General features: G+C 33.0%; 1 protein-coding gene across 2 annotated transcripts; it reads right to left on the bottom strand.

Moving 5' to 3' along the window:
• Window positions 1-6,486: 6,486 nt before the first annotated feature.
• On the bottom strand, window positions 6,487-26,286 carry LOC139487606 (protein wech-like). 2 transcript variants are annotated; one of them, XM_071272510.1, is made up of 2 exons: window positions 26,222-26,286; window positions 6,487-8,723 (listed from the first exon to the last, which is right to left on the bottom strand). In XM_071272510.1, exon 2 carries the CDS (start codon window positions 8,711-8,713, stop codon window positions 7,043-7,045), a length of 1,671 nt encoding a protein of 556 aa, XP_071128611.1. In that variant the 5' UTR covers window positions 8,714-8,723; window positions 26,222-26,286; the 3' UTR covers window positions 6,487-7,042. The 2 variants fall into 2 exon arrangements, with proteins under 2 accessions (XP_071128611.1, XP_071128620.1); XM_071272519.1 differs by having other exon boundaries at window positions 26,229-26,271.
• Window positions 26,287-26,623: the final 337 nt, after the last annotated feature.

The raw sequence follows: 26,623 nt of genomic DNA, 5'->3' as shown, positions 1-26,623 counted from the left end.
ACTTCACTTTTTGTGTCTTTTGTGAATATTTCTGGGTACAGCAATGGCCAATCAAATTTCCTACATTAAGTTTCAAAAATCAAATTATTGTTACTGTATATTTTGAAAAACAACTGTGTGTTTGTCATTGTTTGCACCCCTACCCCTCCCGAAGAAAACAAGAACCATTGAAACAAATTCTATGGTGTTTTCCTTGGAAAACAAGTGAAGTGTGCTTCGCATGCGACCATACGAGACATAGGGATTGCTTTTTCGTTGACGGCTCCTGCGACGGCGTCAATAATTGTTTAAACGAGTTCTCATTAAGTTAGTTTGATAGGTTTACTAGTAATAGGTCAAATTGCATGATATTTTGTATATAAAGTCGCATTACAATTTGACGACTATTTTGGTGATATGCCACTAAAGTCATGTCATGCGAATTGGAATTAATTAGCAATTTTTCTACTTAATTTAGTTTGATAAGATCTATTTGTGATAGATCAATGACATTTTGTATAAAATCACAATACTATAATTGATCAGTACAGGTGACTTTTTCAGATCCTGCTTTCAGGACATAGTCCAGTGACTTTGAATTAAATTAGCAATTTTCAATTTTATGAGACAATAACAATTAAAACCAAGAAGTAAACAAAGACTCACAAAACCAAAGGACATTTACATCAACAGTTATAAATAATAGATAAGAAACAACAAAAACTCCACTAAAAACCGGGAGTGAAAAACGGTGCTCCTGAAGGGTAAGCATTTCCTGCACCGTATACGGCACCCGTCGTGTTATTTCTTTGTTCAGTTCGGTAATGATGGGAGGTTATGACTGAGGAAGAATATCAGATATGATTTCTGACACACTTTTGTCATAATGGCCAATCAGCTCATGATGGCGACCGTAAAATTTCTTTGGTGATGACCTTAATTTGATTGATTCATAGCCCTGTCATAGCAACTTTTGAGAAAGCAGTATTCCTCTTTCAACAAAATCAACGCACTTTGAGATAGTTCTAGAATAACGTATCAATTGAGACACATATACTCCATATGCTGGTGCCGCTGGCATGTTGCTACACATAAATGGAAAGTTGACTATAGGAAAATGAAAATTAAAAGTTTCTTTTGCTAAAGTTAGTTTGATGAGAGATATATCAATGATAATTAATAAAATGTTGCATTACTATCAGTACATATCAGTTTGCCGATTATTTTTAAGGACCTGCCTGCTATCACATTGTACAGTGACTTTGAGTTAGCAATTTTCAATGTTAATTTTTTCCTGCTTAAATCATATTAATAGAAACTACTAACAATAAACAACCATAAATGACTGTATGAACATCTTAATTTGTGTAAAATTTTAGACATATCTCGGTTTCAACATTTTATTTTTTATTTTAGATTGCCCCCTTCCTTTCCGTTAATGACAATGTTCATTAAAATCCTTTTCGTCTCAAAAATTGCACATAATCTAATTCTGATCGATTTATTAACTTCAGTGGATACATTAACATGTTTAAACATTGAGTTATTTTGTACCAGAAGTGGTACTTCACATACAAGTGTAGCTGATTGCAAAGCTTAATTTCCATCCCTATCCAATGTACAAAAAAGAATGTGCCCTTATCTTCTCGCGAAATGTCCCTCCCTTGATGGCAGTCGAAAACCTTGTTAATTGCTTTTGGTCATCCTGAACACGAATGGAATATTTTCTACTGGACGTAGATCAAATCGCATACATTCGATTAAAAAACCATTTATTTATTAATGGTTGATTCCACCCAGTAAAGAAAGTCCAAGAGAATGATATGATTGATATTTTGAGTCTGAAAAGGGATTTGTAAGGAAACTTAATCGTTGTAATTACTGGGCAATATTTTGAGTTTCGGACAGTTAAATTGCAATTAACGTTGATATCTTTATCATCAATAGTATTTAATTGATGTTTTTTCCTTAAATATGCTTAATAAATTTCACATTCTGAATATCTAGTTTTATGTACACTTAACCCATAAAAGTCCTATATTTACTATCGGCTGCATGTAATAAAAACATGATTTTACAACATGAAAACATTGATATAAGTAATGGGGAACGAAGGAATGTTAAGATTGCGTGTAAAGGACGAATTCAGCTCAAATTGACATTGCATTGTGTGAACACTTTTTAAGCACAGACCAAAAGTTGAAATAATACCCTTTTGTCGATGCCACTGCTGGTGGAGTTTTAATTCCCCGAGGGTATCACTAGCCCAGTAGTCAGCACTTCTAGAAATACTAAGGCTTTTTTTACCTCAGGAATAGATAACCTTAGCTGTATTTGGCAACACGTTTGGGAATTTTGGTCCTCAATGCTCAACTTCGTACTTTATTTGTCCTTTTTAAATATTTTGGATTCCAGCGTCACTGATGAGTCTTTTGTAGACGAAACGCGCGTCTGGCGCAAATACAAAATTTAATCCTGGTATCTATGATGATTTTAATAACAAATTTATTTAGGTCATACTTATATAAGGGAAAATGGAAATCGTAATTAAAGAAGAATTAATCATTGAAATATCAAATAAAATAAGTACCTGTTATGCTGAAATGTTGAGTCTTGTTTACCTGAAAGGTTATATATCACGCGACTGAATAAGAAATTGATAAATGACGGGACAGTTCAAAATCCACCTACACAGATAGGGATGTTACTATTTTTAACATTTTTACTACGGATCAGGGTTCTGTGAAAGACTATAATCAGTATTCATAAAAACATTCCATTGACATATTGAGCTAATTTAAGACAGTGTTACTGTTTTATCAAATGATGTCAAGTCGTCTACAAAAAAGCATTTGTACTAAAAAAAGTATAAATATATTTTTATAGTTATGTAATCATAGATTCCATTGTACAATGTACATGTATGTGCGTATCTATGTGTATACAAATAAATCCACACCTGGCCATGGTGATCGGTTTATTCGATAATCGCTTATTTACAAAATTCTAATCTTGACGTTATATAAAATGGCTTGACAATTCCCTTTTTCATTTCGAGTTATTTATAGAAAAGAGTATCAGTGAAATAGTAATATGGATGAATTTATTTTCTCTTTCATAAAATTATAAGATATAAAAAATAGAATAAATACCTTTGCTCATTGTGCAAAAGATTTTCCATTAAGGAAACCAAATATTAATCATTATCATGATCATTGTTTCCTTTAAACTTTCGGAAAATATGACTTAAACTTTACAAATGAGAACAGTTGGTCAAAAAGATTCTTTCTAAGTAACAGACCTTTAACAGAGAATAAGAACGGACATTCAAGACCTGGAATATCGTATTAACTGGTTCATTGGATTTGTTGTGTCTCTAGAAGGTTGATTCTTAAAATATATAATTATGCAGTTGTCCTCTGCATACAAATATACACTGTTGTTCTGGGTCATATATTACACTAAATTCGGTATAATTAAGGGAAACTCACCCCAAAGTATACCGCACTACAAAAAACAACATAACAAACATATTGGCCAAATCAATAATGTTGATTCTTTTATTTTCTTGCTTCCCATTTTTGTGGTTTCAGGAAATCTAGCATTCTCGTGGATATAAGATTCCGTTGTTTTACTTAAGTCAGCATATATGGAAAAAATATATATATATTTGAAAATTTTAGTTCGTGTTTCCCTGAAGCAACAAAAAGTACGAAAATTGGTACCCGACGAATAATTACGAATCTACAGTATTAGAAAGCATAATTCATATTCGATTGAAAATATAAGATGTAGCTGTTTAAACAAGATTCTCGTCTGTGACTTCCTAATGACTCATTTGAAGATTTGTATTTATAGTGGACTTTGCCACATTATTTATGTGCCTTTCCCAAGTCAGGAGCCTGTAATTCAGTGGTTGTCGTTTGTTTATGCGTTACATATTTGTTTTTCGTTCATTTGTTTAAAATAAATAAGGCCGTTAGTTTTCTCGTTTGAATTGTTTTACATTGTCTTATCAAGGCCTATTATAGCTGACTATGCAGTATGGGCTTTGCTCATTGTTGAAGGCCGTACGGTGACCTATAGTTGTTATGTCTGTGTCATTTTGGTCTTTTGTGGATAGTTGTCTCATTGGCAATCATACCACATCTTCTTTTTTATATTTGGTTTTGATTGTCACTTTTTAATAAATTGACAACTTAATTTTACAATCAATTGGGATACTTCGTACTTTGCATGATGTTAAGTAAAAACCTCAGTCTGTAGTCGAAGGTCATAATAATTCACGTGAAGGGTTTTGGTTTTTATGATACGTTGTTCTTATGTTGCGTCGATAGAAAATGTCAGCTTGGCACTTTTTCAAATCATTGAAAATGTGATTCTTTGTGCCTAACTTGTATGCATTTCGAAGCGTGTTTTGGGCTTTTTATAATGATATTACTGGCGTATTCCTTCCTTTTAATATTTGAATAATTATTTTTCTTTCATGTAATATGATAACTTCAGCCATACGTTTACTAATACACATCATGATGTCCGTGGAGATATATCAAATTGGAGACCAATGGAATTGATTTTTTTATTTGAATACTTATGTTCTTATTCTACGAAACTAATTAAAATACCAATCAAAAGTGCAAAAGGTATACCTGATCATACATTGTCAATTTCACATATTTAAACACATGTCAAAGAAGCTTGCGACCATTGAATGCCTCTTTCAATCTAGAACCTTTTAATATGTGAATCGTATTTGCGCTGATAGAGACACTTTTTTTTTTGTAAACCCAAACAAATCCCTAGATAAATCAAAACATTGATTATTATCAATATTTATCGTGTTATGTACAGATAATATTCTTTGTTTTAGGTTATTGCTTTGTTTTTTCGTTCCACCTTGTGTTTCAATCATATACTTACTTGTTATATAATTGACCAAATAGACAAAACAGGTTTCTGTATTCCAGTTATTATCACAGGCGCTGGGGTCTAGGATACAGATTTGTTTTTTTTTTTTATTAAAATATTCAATTTTCTATATTTATAATACATATCTATCACTTCTGTGCATGTCTCACCTAGTTTCGAGTGATTTAAACGACCCAGAGAAAATACCCAATTTTACTATCCATACTAAGAAACAACTAGAGGCTCTAAAGAGCCTGTGTCGCTCACCTTGGTCTATGTGCATATTAAACAAAGGACACAAATGGATTCATGACAAAATTGTATTTTGGTGATGGTGATGTGTTTGAAGTTCTTACTTTACTGAACGATTTTGCTTCTTACAATTATATCTATCATGAACTTTGCCCATTAGTAACAGAGAACTATATTTGGTAAAAATTTACATAAATTTACCAAATTAATGAAAATTGTTAAAAATTGACTATAAAGGGCAATAACTCCTTAAGGGGTCAATTGACCATTTAGGTCATGTTGACTTATTTGTAGATCTTACTTTGCTGAACATTATTGCTGTTTACAGTTTATCTCTAACTATAATAATATTCAAGATAATAACCAAAAACAGCAAAATTTCTTCAAAATTACCAATTCAGGGGCAGCAACCCAACAACCGATTGACCGATTCATCTGAAAATTTTAGGGCAGATAGATCTTGACCTGATAAACATTTTTATCCCCATGTCAGATTTCCTCAAAATGCTTTGGTTTTTGAGTTATAAGCCAAAAACTGCATTTTACCCCTTTGTTCTATTTTTAGCCGTGGCGGCCATCTTGGTTGGTTGACCAGGTCACGCCACACATTTTTTAAACTAGATACCCCAAAGATGATTGTGGCCAAGTTTGGATTCATTTGGCCAAGTAGTTTCAGAGGAGAAGATTTTTGTAAAAGATTACTTTAATTAACGAAAAATGGTTAAAAATTGACTATAAAGGGCAATAACTCCTAAACGGGTCAACTGACCATTTTGGTCATGTTGACTTATTTGTAGATCTTACTTTGCTGAACATTATTGCTGTTTACAGTTTATCTCTAACTATAATAATATTCAAGATAATAACCAAAAACAGCAAAATTTCTTCAAAATTACCAATTCAGGGGCAGCAACCCAACAACCGATTGACCGATTCATCTGAAAATTTCAGGGCAGATAGATCTTGCCCTGATAAACATTTTTACCCCATGTCAGATTTGCTCTAAATGCTTTGGTTTTTGAGTTATAAGCCAAAAACTGCATTTTACCCCTATGTTCTATTTTTAGCCGTGGCGGCCATCTTGGTTGGTTGACCGGGTCACGCCACACATTTTTTAAACTAGATACCCCAATGATGAGTGTGGCCAAGTTTGGTTTGATTTGGCCCAGTAGTTTCAGAGGAGAAGATTTTTGTAAAAGTTAACGACGACGGACGACGACGACGACGACGGACGACGGACGACGACGGACGACGGACGACGACGGACGACGGACGCCAAGTGATGAGAAAAGCTCACTTGGCCCTTCGGGCCAGGTGAGCTAAAAAGGCAACTATCTCGACGTCATTTTTCTGCTATCTATAAATAAATAGATTGACCTACCTGGATTCCCCAACGATTTCTCTGGGGAAACGTGCCTTCCTTGCCGTCAGATCGCACATATCGTTGATATTTATCAAATTGGTATTGTTCGTAACATTTTTAGTCCATCTCCAGCATATAATAAAAAGATTTTAACTATTTTGACTAATTTCAAATTTACGTGCCCGGAAGTTGACTATGTATGCGATCTGACGGCAAGGAAGGCACGTTTTGCCAGAGAAATCGTTGGGGAATCCAGGTAGGTCAATCTATTTATTTATAGATAGCAGAAAAATGGCGTCGAGGTAGTTGCCTTTTTGTTTCTTAGTATGGATAGTAAAATTGGGTATTTTCTCTGGGTCGTTTAAATCACTCGAAACTAGGTGAGACATGCACAGAAGTGATAGATACGTATTATAAATATAGAAAATTGAATATTTTAACAAAAAAAAACAAAACAAAAAATCTGTATCCTAGACCCAAGCGCCTGTGGTTATTATATATGAAATATCTCAGATAATGATCTAATGAACTGTTAACTCTTCAGATAAAACTAAACAAATGAGCGTTGTTTTTCCAGTTCGCGACTAACAACTGATTCTTAAAACCACTATAATGAACTGACATAGGATATTTTAGACCATCACTTGCTGTCATTATTTCTCTATGGCGTGTTCCATCAGGGGAGATAACTACAACGTTGTGTGAATCACTCCCCACTACGTACACATTGCCATCATTGTCTACATCAATACCCTGAGGTTTCTGCAGAACGCCTTCATTTTGAAATTTCCATTGTAGTTGACCTTGTAGATTATAACACGTAACTGTATTTTTTCCACTATTTGTGTGATATAATTTGTCCTTAAAAGTTGCAATGTAACAGTAAGATGGCATTTTGTCCCGAACTATGTCACTTGTAGATTCGTCGTTGAGATTGATCATTCGTATACCTTTGTTTCCACCGGAATAAATCAATCGATTATCTGTTAGTGCTATGCCATAACTGAACGAATCAAGTGAAATGGTTTTCTTGATTTGTTTCCTCTCCACGTCTATAATGGTAATACACTTTGATGACTCAGATGTAACAGCTAATGTATTGTCCTCACTTATGTATACTATACCAAAAGGTCTAATGGGCAACTTCACCTCAAAGTCTTGTAATCCTTTGTCGCTAAATACGTTCACTGTCTGATCATAGTAGAAAGTAAACGCCATTCTACCATCCGGCAGAATGCAACATCCGGATATGCCTCCTCCATAAATGTTAATTGTCTCGTGTAAAGTTAGTTTCAAATTTTCAATGGATCTTGATTGTATCATCATTTGGGCTTGTTGAGCCTTTTTCTCGATTAGAACAATATCGTACGGTTTCGCTTCAATATGCACTTCTCCAAAACTTTTTATATCGGACATGATATTTTTGATAGAGGCATTGATCTTAAATGAAAGAGATAGTTGCCCCTCGTTTGCTACAAGCGAGTGTAGGAATTTATCTTTGCTATTTACGTCTTTTTCTATCTGCTTCATTGAAAGAAACAACTGAAGGTCCGTCGCATGTTGCTTGATGTTCGAAACATTTCTCTGGTATTCTGCTATTTCTTTTTCCTTTATCTCTAAGGATGAAACTAATTGACAAATTTTCGAGTTATCTTTTTCTTCGACCTCAAAGAGTTGTTTCAGAAAATCTTCTTGTAGTTTGTCGAGATGGTGGTTGATCATTATTCGGGTCTTCTTTATTTCTTTTTCTAATTCCATTCTCTTATCTTTCAAATTCGATCGATTGTCTTGTATATGCTGACGAACTTTTTGTAGATTTTCTGCAACTTCAACTAATGTTTCCTCTATCTCGCACAAGGCATTGGAGGTTTTGACATTATGAATGACGTCATCTAAATTTACGATATCCCGACATTCTGAATGGCTTTCAACTATGCACTTGCTGCAGCAGGGACATTCATGCTTCTTGCAATAAATTTGAAACTTTTCATCGTGTTTGCTACAATACTGAGTAATTTTAAGAACATCGGGTGGTAATTTCTGGTATTCAATAATAGGAATCACTTTATGTCTTCTGGATGCTTTAGACAGACCATGATGTTCCTGGCATTCTGTACAGAGTCCCTCGTCACATTCTGTACACCAGACTATGGATGGTTTTGTGATGTGACGGAGGTCACAAACTCCACAACTTTGAGAGGATGTCGCCATTTAACATACACTACAAAAAAATGCAATCATTAATGATAAGTCATAACAATAGTTGTTTATAAAGTTTAAAATATGTTAAAGACAACAATATCCCACCAATCACGTCATCGATGGCTTCATTTTAAATATCTAATATTCCTAAATTGACACCAATCTTATTTATCTCATTAACACAAGTATTTCATTTCCAGAAATAAAAATATATCATATTAGTTGCAGCTTGTGCAGAAAAATGGCAGTTGTTATCTTATAGGTTGTTTCTATGTATGTTGTATTGTCTTTTGTTTTTTGTTGCACGTCAGTGTTTCTGTTGCTTCGATGTTTTCCTCTGCTATTTGACGTGTTTCCTCGGTTTTAGTTTATAACCCGGATTTGTTTTTCTCTGATGCGATTGATGACTTTAGAACAGCGGTATACACTTTTATGCGGCCAAGCGAAAGGTAGTCCGACGTAATCAGTCAAACAAACTTTATTAGATTAACTCGTAAAGGAACAATCGTTTTCATTGGCCAATTCAAACCTTCGCCCTCACACCTGCGAAAATAGAACACGCGTACTATAAGTTGAATGGACTGATCAGTATTCACGTAGCCGGTCAAGGTTGTTATAACCACCATCGTCGTATTCACGTACATAATGGTGTTCTTGATAATCCCATAGCAATTCTAGCTTTTCAATGATACGTGTATGTGCATGTAAAATTCATTGAATTTATAATTTTGTGCACTAGTAAAATTTTAAAGTTAAAAATCTTAAGATTTTACATCGAAATATTTAATTCAACTTTCTCCTCTCAGTTGTTTCTGGATTAAGAGACCGACCATTTTATTTTGATGGGAGGGTGGACTTTGATGAAACAGTTAGTTCTCTTTGTATTCTCTGGCCTGTCTTTTTATTTTTAGTCTATTTGGTCCTGCTGTTTTAGTTTTTATATGGTTGTCCGGGTTTTTTTTTTTTTTTACATAAATCGTTATTCGGTCTTTTTGCTAAGTTGCTCATCCTGCCTTTTTATATCTTTTGCAAGTTTTAGGTATTCGACTAAGAATAGTGTGATTTTTTTGTAATTCAGTTTACTTCAGTTAATTTTGAGAAAAAATCCCGAAATTCTAAGTAAATTAAGAACATGTAACCAACCATACTTTGTTAAGAGAGAAAAAGAGATGGCAAACCATGGCACAGTGGAAAGATATGTACTTTATAAACTCCAGCGATATACTTAATGAATTTTATAAGTTAACTGTTTTGCTATTCTCGGTTGAAAATCTTCGAACGTAGATTATATATTTGTAAATATCTAAATAGTGACAGAGAAAACAATCAGTTTTTAAAAGCGTGTTTATTCATTAAATGTATTGATAAAAAAAGTGGACCCCTTCTAGTACATGCATTCAGTCATACTTATTAATAATTTCTTAATATTTCGTTTATCAGTTTATCTTACATGTATGATTTTGTATTTCATTTTAAATACGCATGCATACTTCACGTCACTTTGGCGGATAGTTAACAATGTTATGCATATCACTTTCTTACGGTATTAAATTAAAGGAGAGGTTTTTAGCCAATTTAAATCGAAAACAGTACATTTATATTGTTCCTTATAAGCTACGATAAGAATTTTTTTTAGTTCCACACATACAAACGAAAAATCTTCGCCGATGTAACATTTCAATCCTTTTTACACCAAAATGCCTTCACTGAATTCATTTGAATTTCGTGGTGATCATGATAGACAGTAGTACATTAGATACTACGTCTTCGTTTACGTGCACAAATGGTACGATTATATTTTTTGTTTTTGTTTCTATATTTCGGGGACAATTTGCGCCGTTTATGATACGTAAATTCTTCATGACCATTCCAACGCTTAGCTACTGAGTAACTTTCTGTATCTTCGTTTTATAGCATGAAAACACTAAAAGAGGAACATGAAACCCATTATATCTTTTTGTGTGTGTGTAATTATTGTAATAGATCAGCATTATGAGATCCTTATTATAAGTAACAACGACATTGAAAGAAATTAAAAGTGGTTACTTAATCATGTAAAAACGCGACACAGGGATTTTATTTTATCCTTAGTATGTTTCATAATGCTGTACATTATGTACACGATAGTTATGTTGCTGCAGTACATGTATAATATTTCGACACACAAATTTGAAATTCACAAAACATTTATTTAATTCTTTTGATCAAAGGTTTGTAAACTATACATTGTCAAATCCTTGTTATTACGTTCGTAGTAACATAGTACATTCCATAGTCAGTCACCTGTGTCAATTCACGTGCAAACTACAAATGTTATTGTATTTGAATCCTTCGGCCAATGAAATGAGACGTTACTAGTTGTTTGTTTGTTAACAAAAACTTTAAAAGCCTCCCAAATAAATCAAAATTAATATGGTTAATGTCATCTGAGGATAATGTTATAATTAAACTAGAGGCTCTAAAGAGCCTGTGTCGCTCACCTTGGTCTATGTGAATATTAAACAATGGACACAGATGGATTCATGACAAAAAAAGTGTTTTGGTGATGGTGATGTGTTTGTAGATCTTACTTTACTAAACATTCTTGCTGCTTACAATTATCTCTATCTATAACAGTACTTTCTGTGGAAAATGTTATTGAAAATCTTCAAATTTTAAGAAAATTGTTAAAAATTGACTATGAAGGGCAATAACTCCTTAGGGGGTCAATTGGCTATTTTGGTCATAGTGACTTATTTTTAGTTCTTACTTTGCTGTACATTATTGCTGTTTACAGTTTATCTCTATCTATAATAATATTCAAGATAACAAAAAAACAGCAAAATTTCCTCAAAATTACCAATTCAGGGGCAGCAACCTAACAACCGATTATCCAATTCATCTGAAAATTCCAGGGCAGATAGATCTTGACCTGATGAACAATTTTACCCCCTGTCAGATTTGCTCTAAATGCTCTGGTTTTTGAGTAATAAGCCAAAAACTGCATTTTACCCCTATGTTCTATTTTTAGCCATGGCAGCCATCTTGGTTGGTTGGACGGGTCACGCCACACATTTTTTAAACTAGATACCCCAATGATGATTGTGGCCAAGTTTGGATTAATTTGTCCCAGTAGTTTCAGAGGAGAAGATTTTTGTAAAAGATAACTAAGATTTACGAAAAATGGTTAAAAATGGACTAAAAAGGGCAATAACTCCTAAAGGGGTCAACTGACCATTTCGGTCACGTTGACTTATTTGTAAATCTTACTTTGCTGAACATTATTGCTGTTAACAGTTTATCTCTATCTATAATAATATTCAAGATAATAACCAACCAGATGCTCCGCAGGGCGTAGCTTTATACGACCGCAGAGGTTGAACCCTGAACGGTTGGGGCAAGTATGGACACAACATTCAAGCTGGATTCAGCTCTAAATTTGGATTGTGATTAAATAGTTGACACAGCATAGGTTTCTGACACAGAATGAATGTGTTCTAATGAACTTAAAATTTTTGTTTTCTCTTAGAGCAATTCACTATGCTGTTGAATATTAATCCTCTCAAAACAAGAATGTGTCCTCAGTACACGAATGCCCCACTCGCACTATCATTTTCCATGTTCAGTGGACCGTGAAATTGGGGTAAAAACTCTAATTTGGCATTAAAATTAGAAAGATCATATCATAGGGGACATGTGTACTAAGTTTGAAGTCGATTGGACTTAAACTTCATCAAAAACTACCTTGACCAAAAACTTTAACCTGAAGCGGGACAGACGGACGGACGAACGGACGGACGAACGGACAGACGGACGGACGGACGCACAGACCAGAAAACATAATGCCCCTCTACTATCGTAGGTGGGGCATAAAAATGTTTGAAGAAATTTTCTTTTTTATTTATGAAATTTCAAATGAGAAAAATTGAACCCAATTTTTTTAATCACATCTCCCTTTCCCTTATTCCAAAACTAATCTCAATTAAAATTTCTAATGGAGTTTGCAACAATAACTACTCATTTAAATACATCATAAAATATTAAGATGTAAAAAAAACTGCTTGTTATCACTGAATGTTATTTATTATAATTTATCAGTTGGTAGTAAAAAGTGAATATACATTGTATATTGTATATAACAAAGATTTAAGTTGATTCTGGACAAAGAAAGATAACTCCAATTAAAAAAAAATCTTGCTATTGCACAATATTTTGCAATTAGATATTTCTTGCTTACTATTCTGGACAAAGAAAGATAACTCTAATTTAAAAAAAATTTGCTATTTCACAATATTGTGCAATTAGATATTTCTTGCCATTGCGCAATACTGTGCAATTGAAAAGACTTGCTATTGCACAATACTTAATAGAATAATTTTAGATCCTGATTTGGACCAACTTGAAAACTGGGCCATAATAAAAAATCTAAGTACATTTTTGGATTCAGCATATCAAAGAACCCCAAGATTTCAATTTTTGTTGAAATCAGACTAAGTTTAATTTTGGACCCTTTGGACTTTAGTGTAGACCAATTTGAAAACAGGACCAAAAATGAAGAATCTACATACACAGTTAGATTTGGTATATCAAAGAACCCCATTTATTCAATTTTTGATGAAATCAAACAAAGTTTAATTTTGGACCCCGATTTGGACCAACTTGAAAACTGGGCCAATAATCAAGAATCTAAGTACATTTTTAGATTCAGCATATCAAAGAACCTAACTGATTCATTTTTTGTCAAAATCAAACTAAGTTTAATTTTGGACCCTTTGGACCTTAATGTAGACCAATTTGAAAACGGGACCAAAAGTTAAGAATCTACATACACAGTCATGCCAGTTAGATTCGGCATATCAAAGAACCCCAATTATTCAATTTTGATGAAATCAAACAAAGTTTAATTTTGGACCCTTTGGGCCCCTTATTCTGTTGGGACCAAAACTCCCAAAATCAATACCAACCTTCCTTTTATGGTCATAAACCTTGTGTTTAAATTTCATAGATTTCTATTTACTTATACTAACGTTATGGTGCGAAAACCAAGAAAAATGCTTATTTGGGTCCCTTTTTGGCCCCTTATTCCTAAACTGTTGGGACCTCAACTCCCAAAATCAATACCAACCTTCCTTTTGTAGTCATTAACATTGTGTTTAAATTTCATTGATTTCTATTTACTTAAACTAAAGTTATTGTGCGAAAACCAAGAATAATGCTTATTTGGGCCCTTTTTTGGCCCCTAATTCCTAAACTGTTGAAACTTAACTCCCAAAATCAATCCCAACCGTTCTTTTGTGGTCATAAACCTTGTGTCAAAATTTCATAGATTTCTATTAACTTAAACTAAAGTTATAGTGCGAAAACCAAGAAAATGCTTATTTGGGCCCTTTTTGGCCCCTAATTCCTAAAATGTTGGGACCAAAACTCCCAAAATCAATACCAACCTTCCTTTTGTGGTCATAAACCTTGTGTTAAAATTTCATAGATTTCCATTCACTTTTACTAAAGTTAGAGTGCGAAAACTAAAAGTATTCGGACGCCAGACGACGACGCAGACGACGACGACGACGACGCCAACGTGATAGCAATATACGACGAAAATTCAAATTTTGCGGTCGTATAAAAACAGCAAAATTTCCTTAAAATTATCAATTCAGGGGCAGCAACCCAACAACGGGTTGTCCGATTAATCTGAAAATTTCAGGGCAGATAGATCTTGACCTGATAAACAATTTTACCCCATGTCAGATTTGCTCTAAATGCTTTGGTTTTTGAGTTATAACTCAAAAACTGCATTTTACCCCTATGTTCTATTTTTAGCCATGGCGGCCATCTTGGTTGGTTGGCCGGGTCACGCCACACATTTTTTAAACTAGATACCCCAATGATGATTGTGGCCAAGTTTGGTTTAATTTGGCCCAGTAGTTTCAGAGGAGAAGATTTTTGTAAAAGTTAACGACGACGGACGACGACGACGACGGACGACGGACGACGGACGCAAAGTGATGGTAAAAGCTCACTTGGCCCTTCGGGCCAGGTGAGCTAAAAAGTAAGTTTATTATTGTGTACTTTATTCAAAGAGAGAAAATTAATTCTAGATACAGTTTAGTCACCGGTAGTTTGTCCATCTATATTATATTGTAAAACTATATATATATATATCTTTTCTGCAGAATTTATTTGGTTGAAAAAGACTTCACTTTGTTTAATTGTTAAATAATCAATGTAATCAATATGTAATCACTTATCTGAAATTGAACTTAATTGTACTGCTCAAATTATTGGGCGTCATAATTGACAATAAAAAACTTTGTATTGTATTGTATTGTATTGTTTGTGATACGCCAGAATTTTATCAATGAACTATCACGCTAAAGTTGACTGTATTTCAGTGTACTATAGCTACTGTTGTCTTTAATAAACTGATATAAATCTGTCGTTTTAACTTTTTTTAGCGACAGTGGAAAATTGAAATATATACCTGAATAACATAGTTTTAAATAAGTTAAATATCAAGCTTACTATCTCACTGGGGTTTAGGTGTCATACCACCAATTACTCCCTCAAATTTAGAACGTATGTGAAAGTAGGTCTACTCGGACAAAAAAAAGTGCATTTGATGTCATTGTTCACCTAAACTAACTAACAAATTTGCAGAAATGAATGTTTTGTTGAAAGAGAAATATATTAAGACCATTTTGAGCCAAAATTTACCTGTCTATGAGTTTGCATTAAAAATTGAGGATTAATGCGCTCCATAGTATACTAATTTAAGATTTCCAGAAAACCAGGGGTTATTTTTAGTGGTACCTCCTTTTGGAAGCTCTCTGCTTTCTTATATGATTTTGAATGTATGTTGGAAATTGGCATGCAGAAAGGTGACACCTGTACAATTCAGGATATACCTAGTTTCTGTGAAGTTAAACTTAAGGTAAAATATTTAGAAAGCTGTGAAAATTGCAAAATTTGGTTAAACAGATAGGGACTTTTAATTGGTGGTATGACACCTAAAGCTGATGACCGTAACTGCATTCACGGTCATCCCAAGATGTCAGATGAAAAATTAGGTCAGTTTCTGTATTGTCTGTTAAAGTGTTTCTATATCATTTTCTTTACAAATCATACATTGAAACGATGTAAATTTATAAAAGAATCACTCGAAAATCACTAATTACTTCCGAGAAATGTGCATGAAACAGGAAATTCAATTTGAAAAAATCGTTAAGATGACCGTAAATCATAATCAAAATATTTTCAAGATGACCGTAACATAAAACAAGGATGACCGTGATTGGTAAAAAGATGACCGCAACTTGTAAAGGATGACCGTAATTTGTAAAGACTGACTGTAATTTATATAGGACGACCGTAACTTTTATAGGATGACCATCAATTCTAAGAAATATCCGTTTTGTATTCAAAGCTTTTTTGTTGAGTTTGTCGATCTCAATAGGGGCTCGGTTAGCGGATATAAATAGGCACTGGCTACGGTTACATGGAAATGTAACAATAATAAAAATATTATTGTTACATTGGAGACTAATTGCCGGAATGCAAAGTTGGGTGAGGAACCGGTTAATTACAAATGTAACAATAATTACTGAGGCTACGGTTACATTACGTTATTGTTACATGAAAAACAGCAATGTACGCTAGATTGATTAAACTTAAATCTTCGATAGTTGTATTGCTTCATTCTTTCATATGTACTAAACAATACTTGTAATTTAATACTGATAAATAATAAAATATTATTATTCAACAAATGGTGTACAACTTGAATAGTTTTACTACGTATTAATGGTTTTGATGTTCTTAAAGATACTACTCAAGATTAGGAGTGTGACTGTCAAAGGCGAAAAATATAGACCAATGGTTTCACTTTTTTAAAGTATTTAACTGCACACCTACTCTTATTACTGTCATTATACTTTGGACCAATTTTGTTTATGGTGAAAACAAATAAAACTTGGCCCGTTTTAAACGAAACTGAAACAATATCAAGACATACATTTCATACAGCTTTATAACTTGACGCAAATTGATAATCAAAAGCAAAGTTTGCTAACTGTAGCTTAAATACTAAGAAATTCTGTATGTACACATATCCGTGGAGGACGTAATTTCGTTCATCAAAAATGTGTCGGACTTTAAAAACAACTTACTGGATTTGTAGAAATTGTCGTTGTAAATAAAAAATTATGTATGTTATAAATGTATGTAATAAATGTCCTCAACTTTTATTATTTAGTACATATTACTACTCCCATCGTACATTGCTTTTTTTCATGTAACAATAACGCAATGTAAGCGTAGCCTCAATAATTATTGTTACATTCGTATTTAAACCGGTCCTTACCCAACCATGCATTCCGGCATTTAGTCTCCAATGTAACAATAATATTTTTATTATTGTTACATTTCCATGTAACCGTAGCCAGTGCCATATAAATATGATCATAAATTTCTTTTTTTAAACTATAATATAATTGGCCATATTTAGGATTTATAACAATGATAGTAAATTGCATATTTCTCGTAAACAATGAAATATTTATTGATATCGACGTTAAAATTTTAACACAAATTTACAGCGATACGACGAAAATTTGAAGAAACATGAATGTGTCCCTAGTACACGGATGCCTCATCTACACTATCATTTTCTATGTTTAGTGGACTATGAAAATGGGATAAAACTGTAATTTGCTATTAGAATTAAAAAGATCATTCCATAGGAAAAATGTGTACTAAGTTTCAATTTTATTTAACTTGAAGCTGGACAAACGGACAAACAAACAGACGAACGGACGAACGTACGCACAGACCAGAAAAACATAATGCCAATAAATGGAGCATTAAAAACATTAATAATACATACGAATATTTGGTAATCGAGCCCATGTGTATGGGTCCAGAGGAAGCAGATTAAAATCTTAATTTGTCTTGATATATGCAGGCGGAAACACTTTTGAAATAGAACAAAAGAATCGAAGCTCTGTGTTTATCGAGAAAGCGATAAAAGTTAACTGTAATGTTTGATATAGTAACAAAATTTTAAAAAGTTAATAGAAACAAATAAAACGACAATTTTCTTATTTTAAAAACACCATTTGCATAAGTTTTCAATGTATCTATTACATAGTAATGCAAAACAATAAGATATCAAGTCGACGACATGGTTCTTATCGGGGCCTTTTATAGCTGACTATGCGGTATGGGCTTTGCTCATTGTTGAAGGCCTTACGGTTACCTATAGTTGTTAATGTTTGTGTCATTTTGGTCTTTTCTGGATAGCTGTCTCATTGGCAATAATACCACATCTTCTTTTTTATATATAGTATCTATAAGTTGGATGTAGAAAATGCATAACCTCCGGGTTTTTTTTTATCACGGACGGAGAACATATCAATCTTTTAGTTCAGAAATTTTCGTGTCTGCCCTTTCATTATGTGAATCAAGAAAAAATTCCCCAAAACAGGTAACGATTGTATCGAAAAGACTGACCTAAGGGGGGGGGGCGCTCCAGTCATGCTTCAATGATTCCCTATATAATCAACCAAATTTTTCCCACGAAAGGGGGGGGGGGGGGCCGTGCCCCCCAAGCCCCCCCTGGATCCGCCTATGAATATCAATGGGTGTACATGCAATTTTTTGGCATTTTTAAAAATGTGTATTTATTATATGTCATTAAAAGGAATCCCAGAAACAAAAAAAAATCTTTTGTCGAGCAGTTGAAGGCTGTGCACCGCATGTCTTTTGGCAAATTCATTTTAAAAATTGAACCCTCTACTGTAAAAAAGATACATATGGTAATCTTTGCATTTGAAGCTATTTTCTTCTACCTATAGGATAAAACTTTCATATTAATATGTGTATACCAACACGATTAATCATTTGATACAAAAAGATAGTTATATAAATACGGATATTTCTTAGAATTGAGGGTCATCCTTTAAAAGTTACGGTCATCATTTACAAATTACGGTCATCTTAAAAGCAGTTACGGTCAGTCTTGTTATGAATCGCTGATTCTGTTACGGTCATCTCGATTGTGATTTACGGTCATCTTGGCAATTTTTTCAAATCGAATTTCCCGTTTCATGCACATTTCTCAGAAGTAATTAGTGATTTCCGAGTGAATCTTTTATAAATTTACATCGTTTCAATGTATGATTTGTAAAGAAAATGATATAGAAACACTTTAACAGACAATACAGAAACTGACCTAATTTTTCATCCGACATCTTGGGATGACTGTGAATGCAGTTACGGTCATCAGCTTTACCCCAGTGCTATCTTAAGGGCCCCCCAGGCCCCCTCTGGATCCGCCTATGAATATCAATGGGTGTACATGCAATTTTTTGGCATTTTTAAAAATGTGTATTTATTATATATGTCATTAAAAGGAATCCCAGAAACAAAAAAAAATCTTTTGTCGAGCAGTTGAAGGCTGTGCACCGCATGTCTTTTGGCAAATTAATTTTAAAAATTGAACCCTCTACTGTAAAAAAGATACATATGGTAATCTTTGCATTTGAAGCTAATTTCTTCTACCTATAGGATAAAACTTTCATATTAATATGTGTATACCAACACGATTAATCATTTGATACAAAAAGATAGTTATATAAATACGGATATTTCTTAGAATTGAGGGTCATCCTTTAAAAGTTGCGGTCATCATTTACAAATTACGGTCATCTTAAAAGCAGTTACGGTCAGCCTTGTTATGAATCGCTGATTCTGTTACGGTCATCTCGATTGTGATTTACGGTCATCTTGGCGATTTTTTCAAATCGAATTTCCCGTTTCATGCACATTTCTCAGAAGTAATTAGTGATTTCCGAGTGATTCTTTTATAAATTTACATCGTTTCAATGTATGATTTGTAAAGAAAATGATATAGAAACACTTTAACAGACAATACAGAAACTGACCTAATTTTTCATCCGACATCTTGGGATGACCGTGAATGCAGTTACGGTCATCAGCTTTACCCCAGTGCTATCTTAAGGTTTTTAAAACGTACGACAAGTATTTGTTTGAAACACACAGTTGTTTATCGCAATACCGAAGAGCCACTCATTTCCATCGACCTTCTGACATTGAGGTCATAAATATTTTGAGCAGGATTATCGTAGACGGACTCATAAGTCAACCTGTCAACATACAGGATTTGGGTTTTCGGGCAAAAATTTTACCAACCGAGTACTAAGTAAAAAGAATAAGAGTTCAGATTTTAGTAATTTAAAAGTTAAATAATGTTGATTTATAATTTATTGTTCCTTATGCCGTAACTACAATACCCTTCCCTTTTCACGAATGTGACCTACCAAATTAGACTATTTACTTGATTTGTAATAACATAAGAACATGACGTGAGCCACATGTCGAGCAGGATATGCTTACCCTTCCGGAGCACCTGAGATCACCCCTGATTTTTGGTTGGGTTCGTGTTGCATACTCGTTAGTTTTCTATAGATATGTTGTGTCTTCTGTACTAATATTTGTCTGTCTTTTAATTTTTAGCCATGGCGTTGTTAGTTTATTTTCAATCTATGAGTTTGACTGTCCCTTTGGTATCTTTTGCCCCTCTTTGTTCATTAACTAGACAAATAAATGTAATTATAAACGTATTAAAGGACTAAACTTAATGCATGTCACAGTTAAATCGGACAAATAGATCAATTTATTTAATTTTCTAAATCATTTCATTCATATTCACAATAATGATTTTTTTTTCGCTTTTAGATGGCTGTAAGTAAAAATAATATAACTGTGATATTATACCTCTTTTTTGTTTGCCAATTTTGTATTAAAAAATTGTCTTATTTACCGGAGCTAGCGAACCTTGCGTATCTATTGTTTATTTGGTGTTATATAGCCTCAGCTGATCAGTTTTTTTTTCAATTTTTTTATTTTACATATCATAGGCATGCAAAGTTTCATTATTTAGCTCAATCTTTTATTTTTCATGCAGCATTTGATGTTTAAATATATTTTTATCTGTAGTTCAAACTACCTTGGTCCATTTATAAAGTTAATTGATTTTCATATATAATACTAGTAGTAAAATGGAATGAACTTACGTCCAGTAAACTAAGGTAAAGAGTAGTCAATATAAAATTGGGGAGACATAATTGTATTTTCGCCTTTCGATGATTTTATTTTGTTAATACCAATCCAGTTTTCATGGACTTTTACTTTTGCCAAAAGAATGGCATCCTGTTTGCTTAAGATGCATTACATTCAACTGCAGATTCCGACTTGTAATCGGGGAGAAGTAGAGACAACTTGACTAAAGATAGCGGATTGCCACGTCATGAAAGTCTTTTGATGTACATGTGTTACCTAGTTGGATATTTTTTTTCTAGATATAATAGGAATATTTGTTCATATATTCTTGAAAATAGAGTTGATTTTCAGGGTCTATCGTGACCTGGGCCAGTTAATTTACTTTATAAGCACAGTGTAGATACTATTCTGTACGCTATCCGGAAGTCGCGATTTTCGAAGCGATGACTACCAACTGGCTAACAGGACGGGTTTGCCTACGGTGACTTTTCTCATCATTTGTTTACACCTATACCTATAAAGAGCTTTGAACATCTTCAAGGTATGTAAAGCATCATAAATATGTGTAACTTTAACAAAAACATGCAGTAGAATATAAAATATACGTGTGCATCATACCAACTTCATAGAAAAAAGTGAGATCGATGGCCAATTTTGCTCTCGTAGTACAAAACAAATAACATTTTATTGCAAATATTTGCATCAGTTTAAAGTTCAATATATACTGTTTCAATATTCGTTTCGTATTTAAGTAGAACATTCGTATTTCCCATAAAAAATATGTTTTCCTTGAGGATCCCAAAATAAATTACTGTACGATCAGTCCATAACTGACTGTATTCTAGTAGCGATTTCAAATATTTTTACTGTATGACCAGTCGTGATTTTGAAGAAAAAAACAAAGGCAATTTGAAGGTATCTACGTATTTATATGATATTATGAACTGTCCAGGGAACTTTACAGTGTAATATCGTTCATCAGACAATATAAATATAGATATGATGATTTTTGTAGACTGCAAAATAATTGTATTTTTGTTCCGTCAGTCTTGTTTAAAATCAAACGCCTAAAAAGCAATACTTGATTTACTTGTGGACTTTGTAATAGTGTATAGTTGCAGTTATCTTTTTAGCTATAATAACATTTTAAAAGACTATTTACACCGTCCGCCGAAACATTCAGGTTAAACGTTGATATTAGTCGACCCTGAGAAAAACTTTGGGATGGGGTGAAAAGGAGGCACATTATTAATATCTACTGACTTTGTTATTTGAATATTGTTAATGAAATGAACATGTTAAATTCAAATCAATATAGAATCATATTCAAAACAGTGTGGTCCTGGCCATTGATTGACGACCTAAATTATCCCATTGACTGGGACAGATTAAGTGAACCTTTGACGGTAACGACCTTTGCTCACTTCTTACTTATTACTAGTATAGAATTTAAACTGTGGGGTCACCATAGGTTCTTAACGCCTTTAATAATAAAATTATTCAAAAAAATATTCAGGAATAACCTTTATGTTTTGATTTATTATTGATATAAATCAACACATCGTAATAATTATTCCGGATTAGTTTTTCGAATTACTTTATTTAGGTGTTGAGAACCTTTAGTTATGTGACCCCACAGATTCAGTGTCTTTAACAAGTACATAGTGATCAGTGATTGTTACCGATAAACGTTCACCAAATCTGTCCCAGTCAATGGGATAATTTAGGTCGTGAATCAATGGCCAGGACCACACTGTTTTGGATATGATTCTAAATGCTGTAATGCATTCAAGTATACGAAAGATATATTTCTTTTTCAGGATAATCCAATGACAGAGTTTCGCTGTTTTTATTGTACAAATGTACGGTCAAGAGATTTTGCAGAACTGGTAGATCATTGCATAACTCGTCATGATTCAGAAGAATTAAAGTTGAAAGTGGCAACACGTGTTTCATCATCTACTACAAATGTCCGAACTAAAAACTTCAAGATAATACCTGCTGAAATTAAGAAGGACAATAAATTCATAATTCCCCAATGTGAATCATACACTTAATATATGTAACATTTCTTCGGAACTGTTGTCACCTGTAAAGAAGAAATGTGGAACAGAATCTGAACAGAATGACACTGAAAGTATATCATTAACACAAAAACTTAGTTCTGTTTCAATTAAAGATAACAGCCATATTCTCGTAAATAGCAGTAACGATTCCGCCAATGATCATGAAAGTATGGTTACGAGTTCGAAAATGTCAACATGAAGATTCGGCTGTCATAAATCTAAATGAGACAAACACAAATGATCAAGTGTTATTAAAAGAAATTTTAGAGTTAGTTCCTACAGTACTTGAAAATTTGAAAAGTTGCAATAAACAAGATATGTATGTGAAGTTCCATACATTGATAAACGAGAACAAGCTTCCTATGAATAACATTGCTTTCCTGCTTTTCTCATCGATTTAATTGGTTCGCATACACTAAAAACATTTTCTCTAATCAATTTTTTCTATACTTTGGATATACGTATGAACCGGCATGTACATGCGGACTTTGTAGCGTTATTACGTCGACTGCGGAAGCAGATGCGACATTTAGGGATCACTTTCCGTCGTGTGTCTCGTCGTGTTAAAAAAAATCGTCCTAAAAACATTGGACATAATTTGGATATTTGGTTTAATGGTTCAAAGCTTTACAACATTGTGTAGCAATTTAATAGTCGGGCTCATTAATGTATTGTTGAAAATTGTAGTTTCGTGGATAGCTATTTCTCGACGAATTCAATGGAAGACCCACATCTAAGTTTACGGTTTTTCATTTCACATATTTCTTATTATTTATAAATCAAAAATGCATGTCTCTCATCTAGAGGTTTATCTACCGTTATGTATTTTGCTATAAGGGAGCTACCATTTGATTTTTATGAGGGAGCTAAGAAGAAATTTGCAAAAAAAGGCAGAACAGGATTTTGAGTTAAAGTGGGAACATATATTTGGAATCCCCTTTTCTCCTGGATTGGACCCTCTGTCAATTTAAAAATGGCTGGAAACCCTATTGTATATTAAGTGGTAAATGAGGAGATGCACTTACAAAACCGGCCAAACATAGTATAACTGTCCAACGAACGAACGGAAAGACGGCCTTCATTTTCATTATAAACCCCCGCAAAGTGTTGTACAATTGGGTGTCACCAGGGGCGGATTAAGGGGGGGCAGGGGGCCCGGCCCCCCTTTTTGGGAAAAAATTTGTTTGCTTATATACGGAATCACTGAAGCGTGACTGGAGCGGGCCCCCTCTTAGGTCAGTCAGTGGGCCCCCTGGATCCGCCACTGGTCACAGAAATAGCTCTACTCCCAAAACAAAGTGAAGTACTTGTGATCAATTATAGGCTATAGTACAGCCTCGAATGTGTGTAAATACATGCATTTTTGTATTACAATTAAATCTGTGCGTTTGTACAATTTTAAGTATAACGGAGGACAATTCTGAAACTTATACATACAACAAACCTTCCTCTTGTTTTAACAACATTTAAACATCCTTATACTGAATGTAGTAAGTCGAGTACACCCTATTAAGCTAAACATGTTTCATATAAGTTTTCAGGATGTTAATTTATTGAAATATATTTGTGTTATTTCGAAAAATTACACCTTTTAAATGTATCGTAAATAACTTTGAAATCACTACTAGAATACAGTGAAATAAAGATTTAAACAACATTTAACATCCTTATACTGAATGTAGTAAGTCGAGTACACCCTATTAAGCTAAACATGTTTCATATAAGTTTTCAGGATGTGAATTTATTGAAATATATTTGTGTTATTTAGAAAAATGACGCCTTCTAAATGTATCGTAAATAACTATGAAATCACTACTAGAATACAGTGAAATAACGACTGATCATACAGTTTCAAAATATACAAGCGAGACTGATCGTACAGTGAGAAATTCAAACAAGTGTTATTTTCTTATTTCTGGCTTCAAAGATCTGGTTGAAACTTTTACCACCACATGAAATATATTTCATTTAGTTAATTAAGTCTGGTATTTACGTTAATTTGTACACTAAGAGGGTAAAAAGGTTATTTTTAGGTTCACAGACTGATTGTCCTTAGTGATGCACTTGAAAATCTATTGATTAAGACAGAGATACGAATAATGAATGTGCTAAATTTAATTCTAAACCATTTGAGAATATCGATGTCAGCTGAATTAATCATTCAGCAATGTACAGATGATCCACTTACCGTTTAATTCAGTATATCCATCAAATTTCACATGCTATCCAAAAAGTTCTCGCTTCGAAAATCGCGACTTCCGGATAGCGTACAGAATAGTATCTACACTGTGATAAGGTCATGCATAAGAAACGAGAATTTTTGCCTAGATCTCATCACTTTTTTTCACTTAGTTTTGAACAACAAAAAGCAAAATTATCTGTTTTAATCATGCATAAAACACAAGACACATACAAGATTTTTGTATATAAGTTTTACGGATCATTTTGATATGATGTTTGAAATCCGTTTTTTTTTTTTTGTTGTTCTTTAATGATCAAATTTTAAACATTTCACTCTTTCTACACTTTTCTAGACCTACTATGAATAAAACAGTTACAAACGGAAGTGAATGTACTTTTTTCATACACAGAAATAAACAACAAATATAGCAAGAAGTAAATGAATTACGTATCTGAAAATAAGTAAACTAATTGATAACAAAAATACAAACGCAAATAATTGAATAATTATATATACCCATCTCCCCTTTACCTGGTTTTTGTACATGTACATATAATAGAAAAAAATTATCAGTAAATCTCTCTAAGTTTGTATTTAAGACTTTTAGATTTTGTAATTCACTTTACATTCTGCACGACTTAAATTACCATACGAAATAATTTTCTTATTCCATCATCTATGAGACGGCTAGTTTTTTAGAAAAGCTATCACTTTCATTTGAACACATTTTACAATTAAAATAGAGAGTTACTGTTCTTGATTTAATTAAACAAATCCTTTTTTTTTTCTTTTTTTGGAGAAAGGCTATGCTAAATGGTTACTCTTACTTTGTTTTTGTATTAAAGAAGGTACAAAACACTACAGGGAGATAACTCTGTAAAATCAGCTAAACATTTTAATAAGTGATTAACGTTCAATTGTTTATACATACACCAAAACAGTTTGTTAACTGAGTGCATGATTACAACAAGTATAGTTTAAAAGATTCTTGTATATGACAAAGCCATCATAAATGAAAATAATAAGTGGAACTGGGACTTAACCTTATTATCATATAATATTATGCCATAGCCGGCCCAGAACGAAAGTTGAAATAACACTCTTTAAGACAGTTAACATCCTTAGACCAGACTATTATTCAGTGAAATGGAAAACGTAATCCAGGAAGAATTAATATAGAAAAATAGACCAAAAACTTATAAATTACTTTACCTTTTACTCTAAAATATTCATTCCCGTCTTGTTTACCAGGAAGGTTATCAATCACGTGACTGTATAAGAACATGAAAAATGGCGGGAATTACAAATATCATCTACACAATAACAAATACGATAGGGATGTAATAAACATGAATTCAACAATTAACTACAGATGATCACAGATCAGAAAATATTACAGTGACAAGCTTAACAAAAAACAGTGTTCATGTTTTATCAAATGATGTTATAAATCTTTAAAAAAAACTAATAACTTGTACCAAAGTTATATACAAATTATAAAAGTATTTAAATATATTATTGTCATATATTTGTTCAATGTAGATGTTTTTGAATTTGAATAATCGAATTTATTTCTTGATATTTGATATTTGATGTATGAAATATTAAGTAAGG

Source organism: Mytilus edulis, chromosome 1, assembly GCF_963676685.1.
Source record: "Mytilus edulis chromosome 1, xbMytEdul2.2, whole genome shotgun sequence".
Lineage (NCBI taxonomy): Eukaryota > Metazoa > Mollusca > Bivalvia > Mytilida > Mytilidae > Mytilus > Mytilus edulis.
The sequence above is the reverse complement of the archived record's forward strand: the minus strand, read 5'-3'. Positions and strand labels throughout refer to the sequence as shown.

Bases quoted from the DNA above. Each gene is read 5' to 3' on its own strand.
- LOC139487606 (XM_071272510.1), bottom strand. From the start codon at position 8,713: ATGGCGACATCCTCTCAAAGTTGTGGAGTTTGTGACCTCCGTCACATC.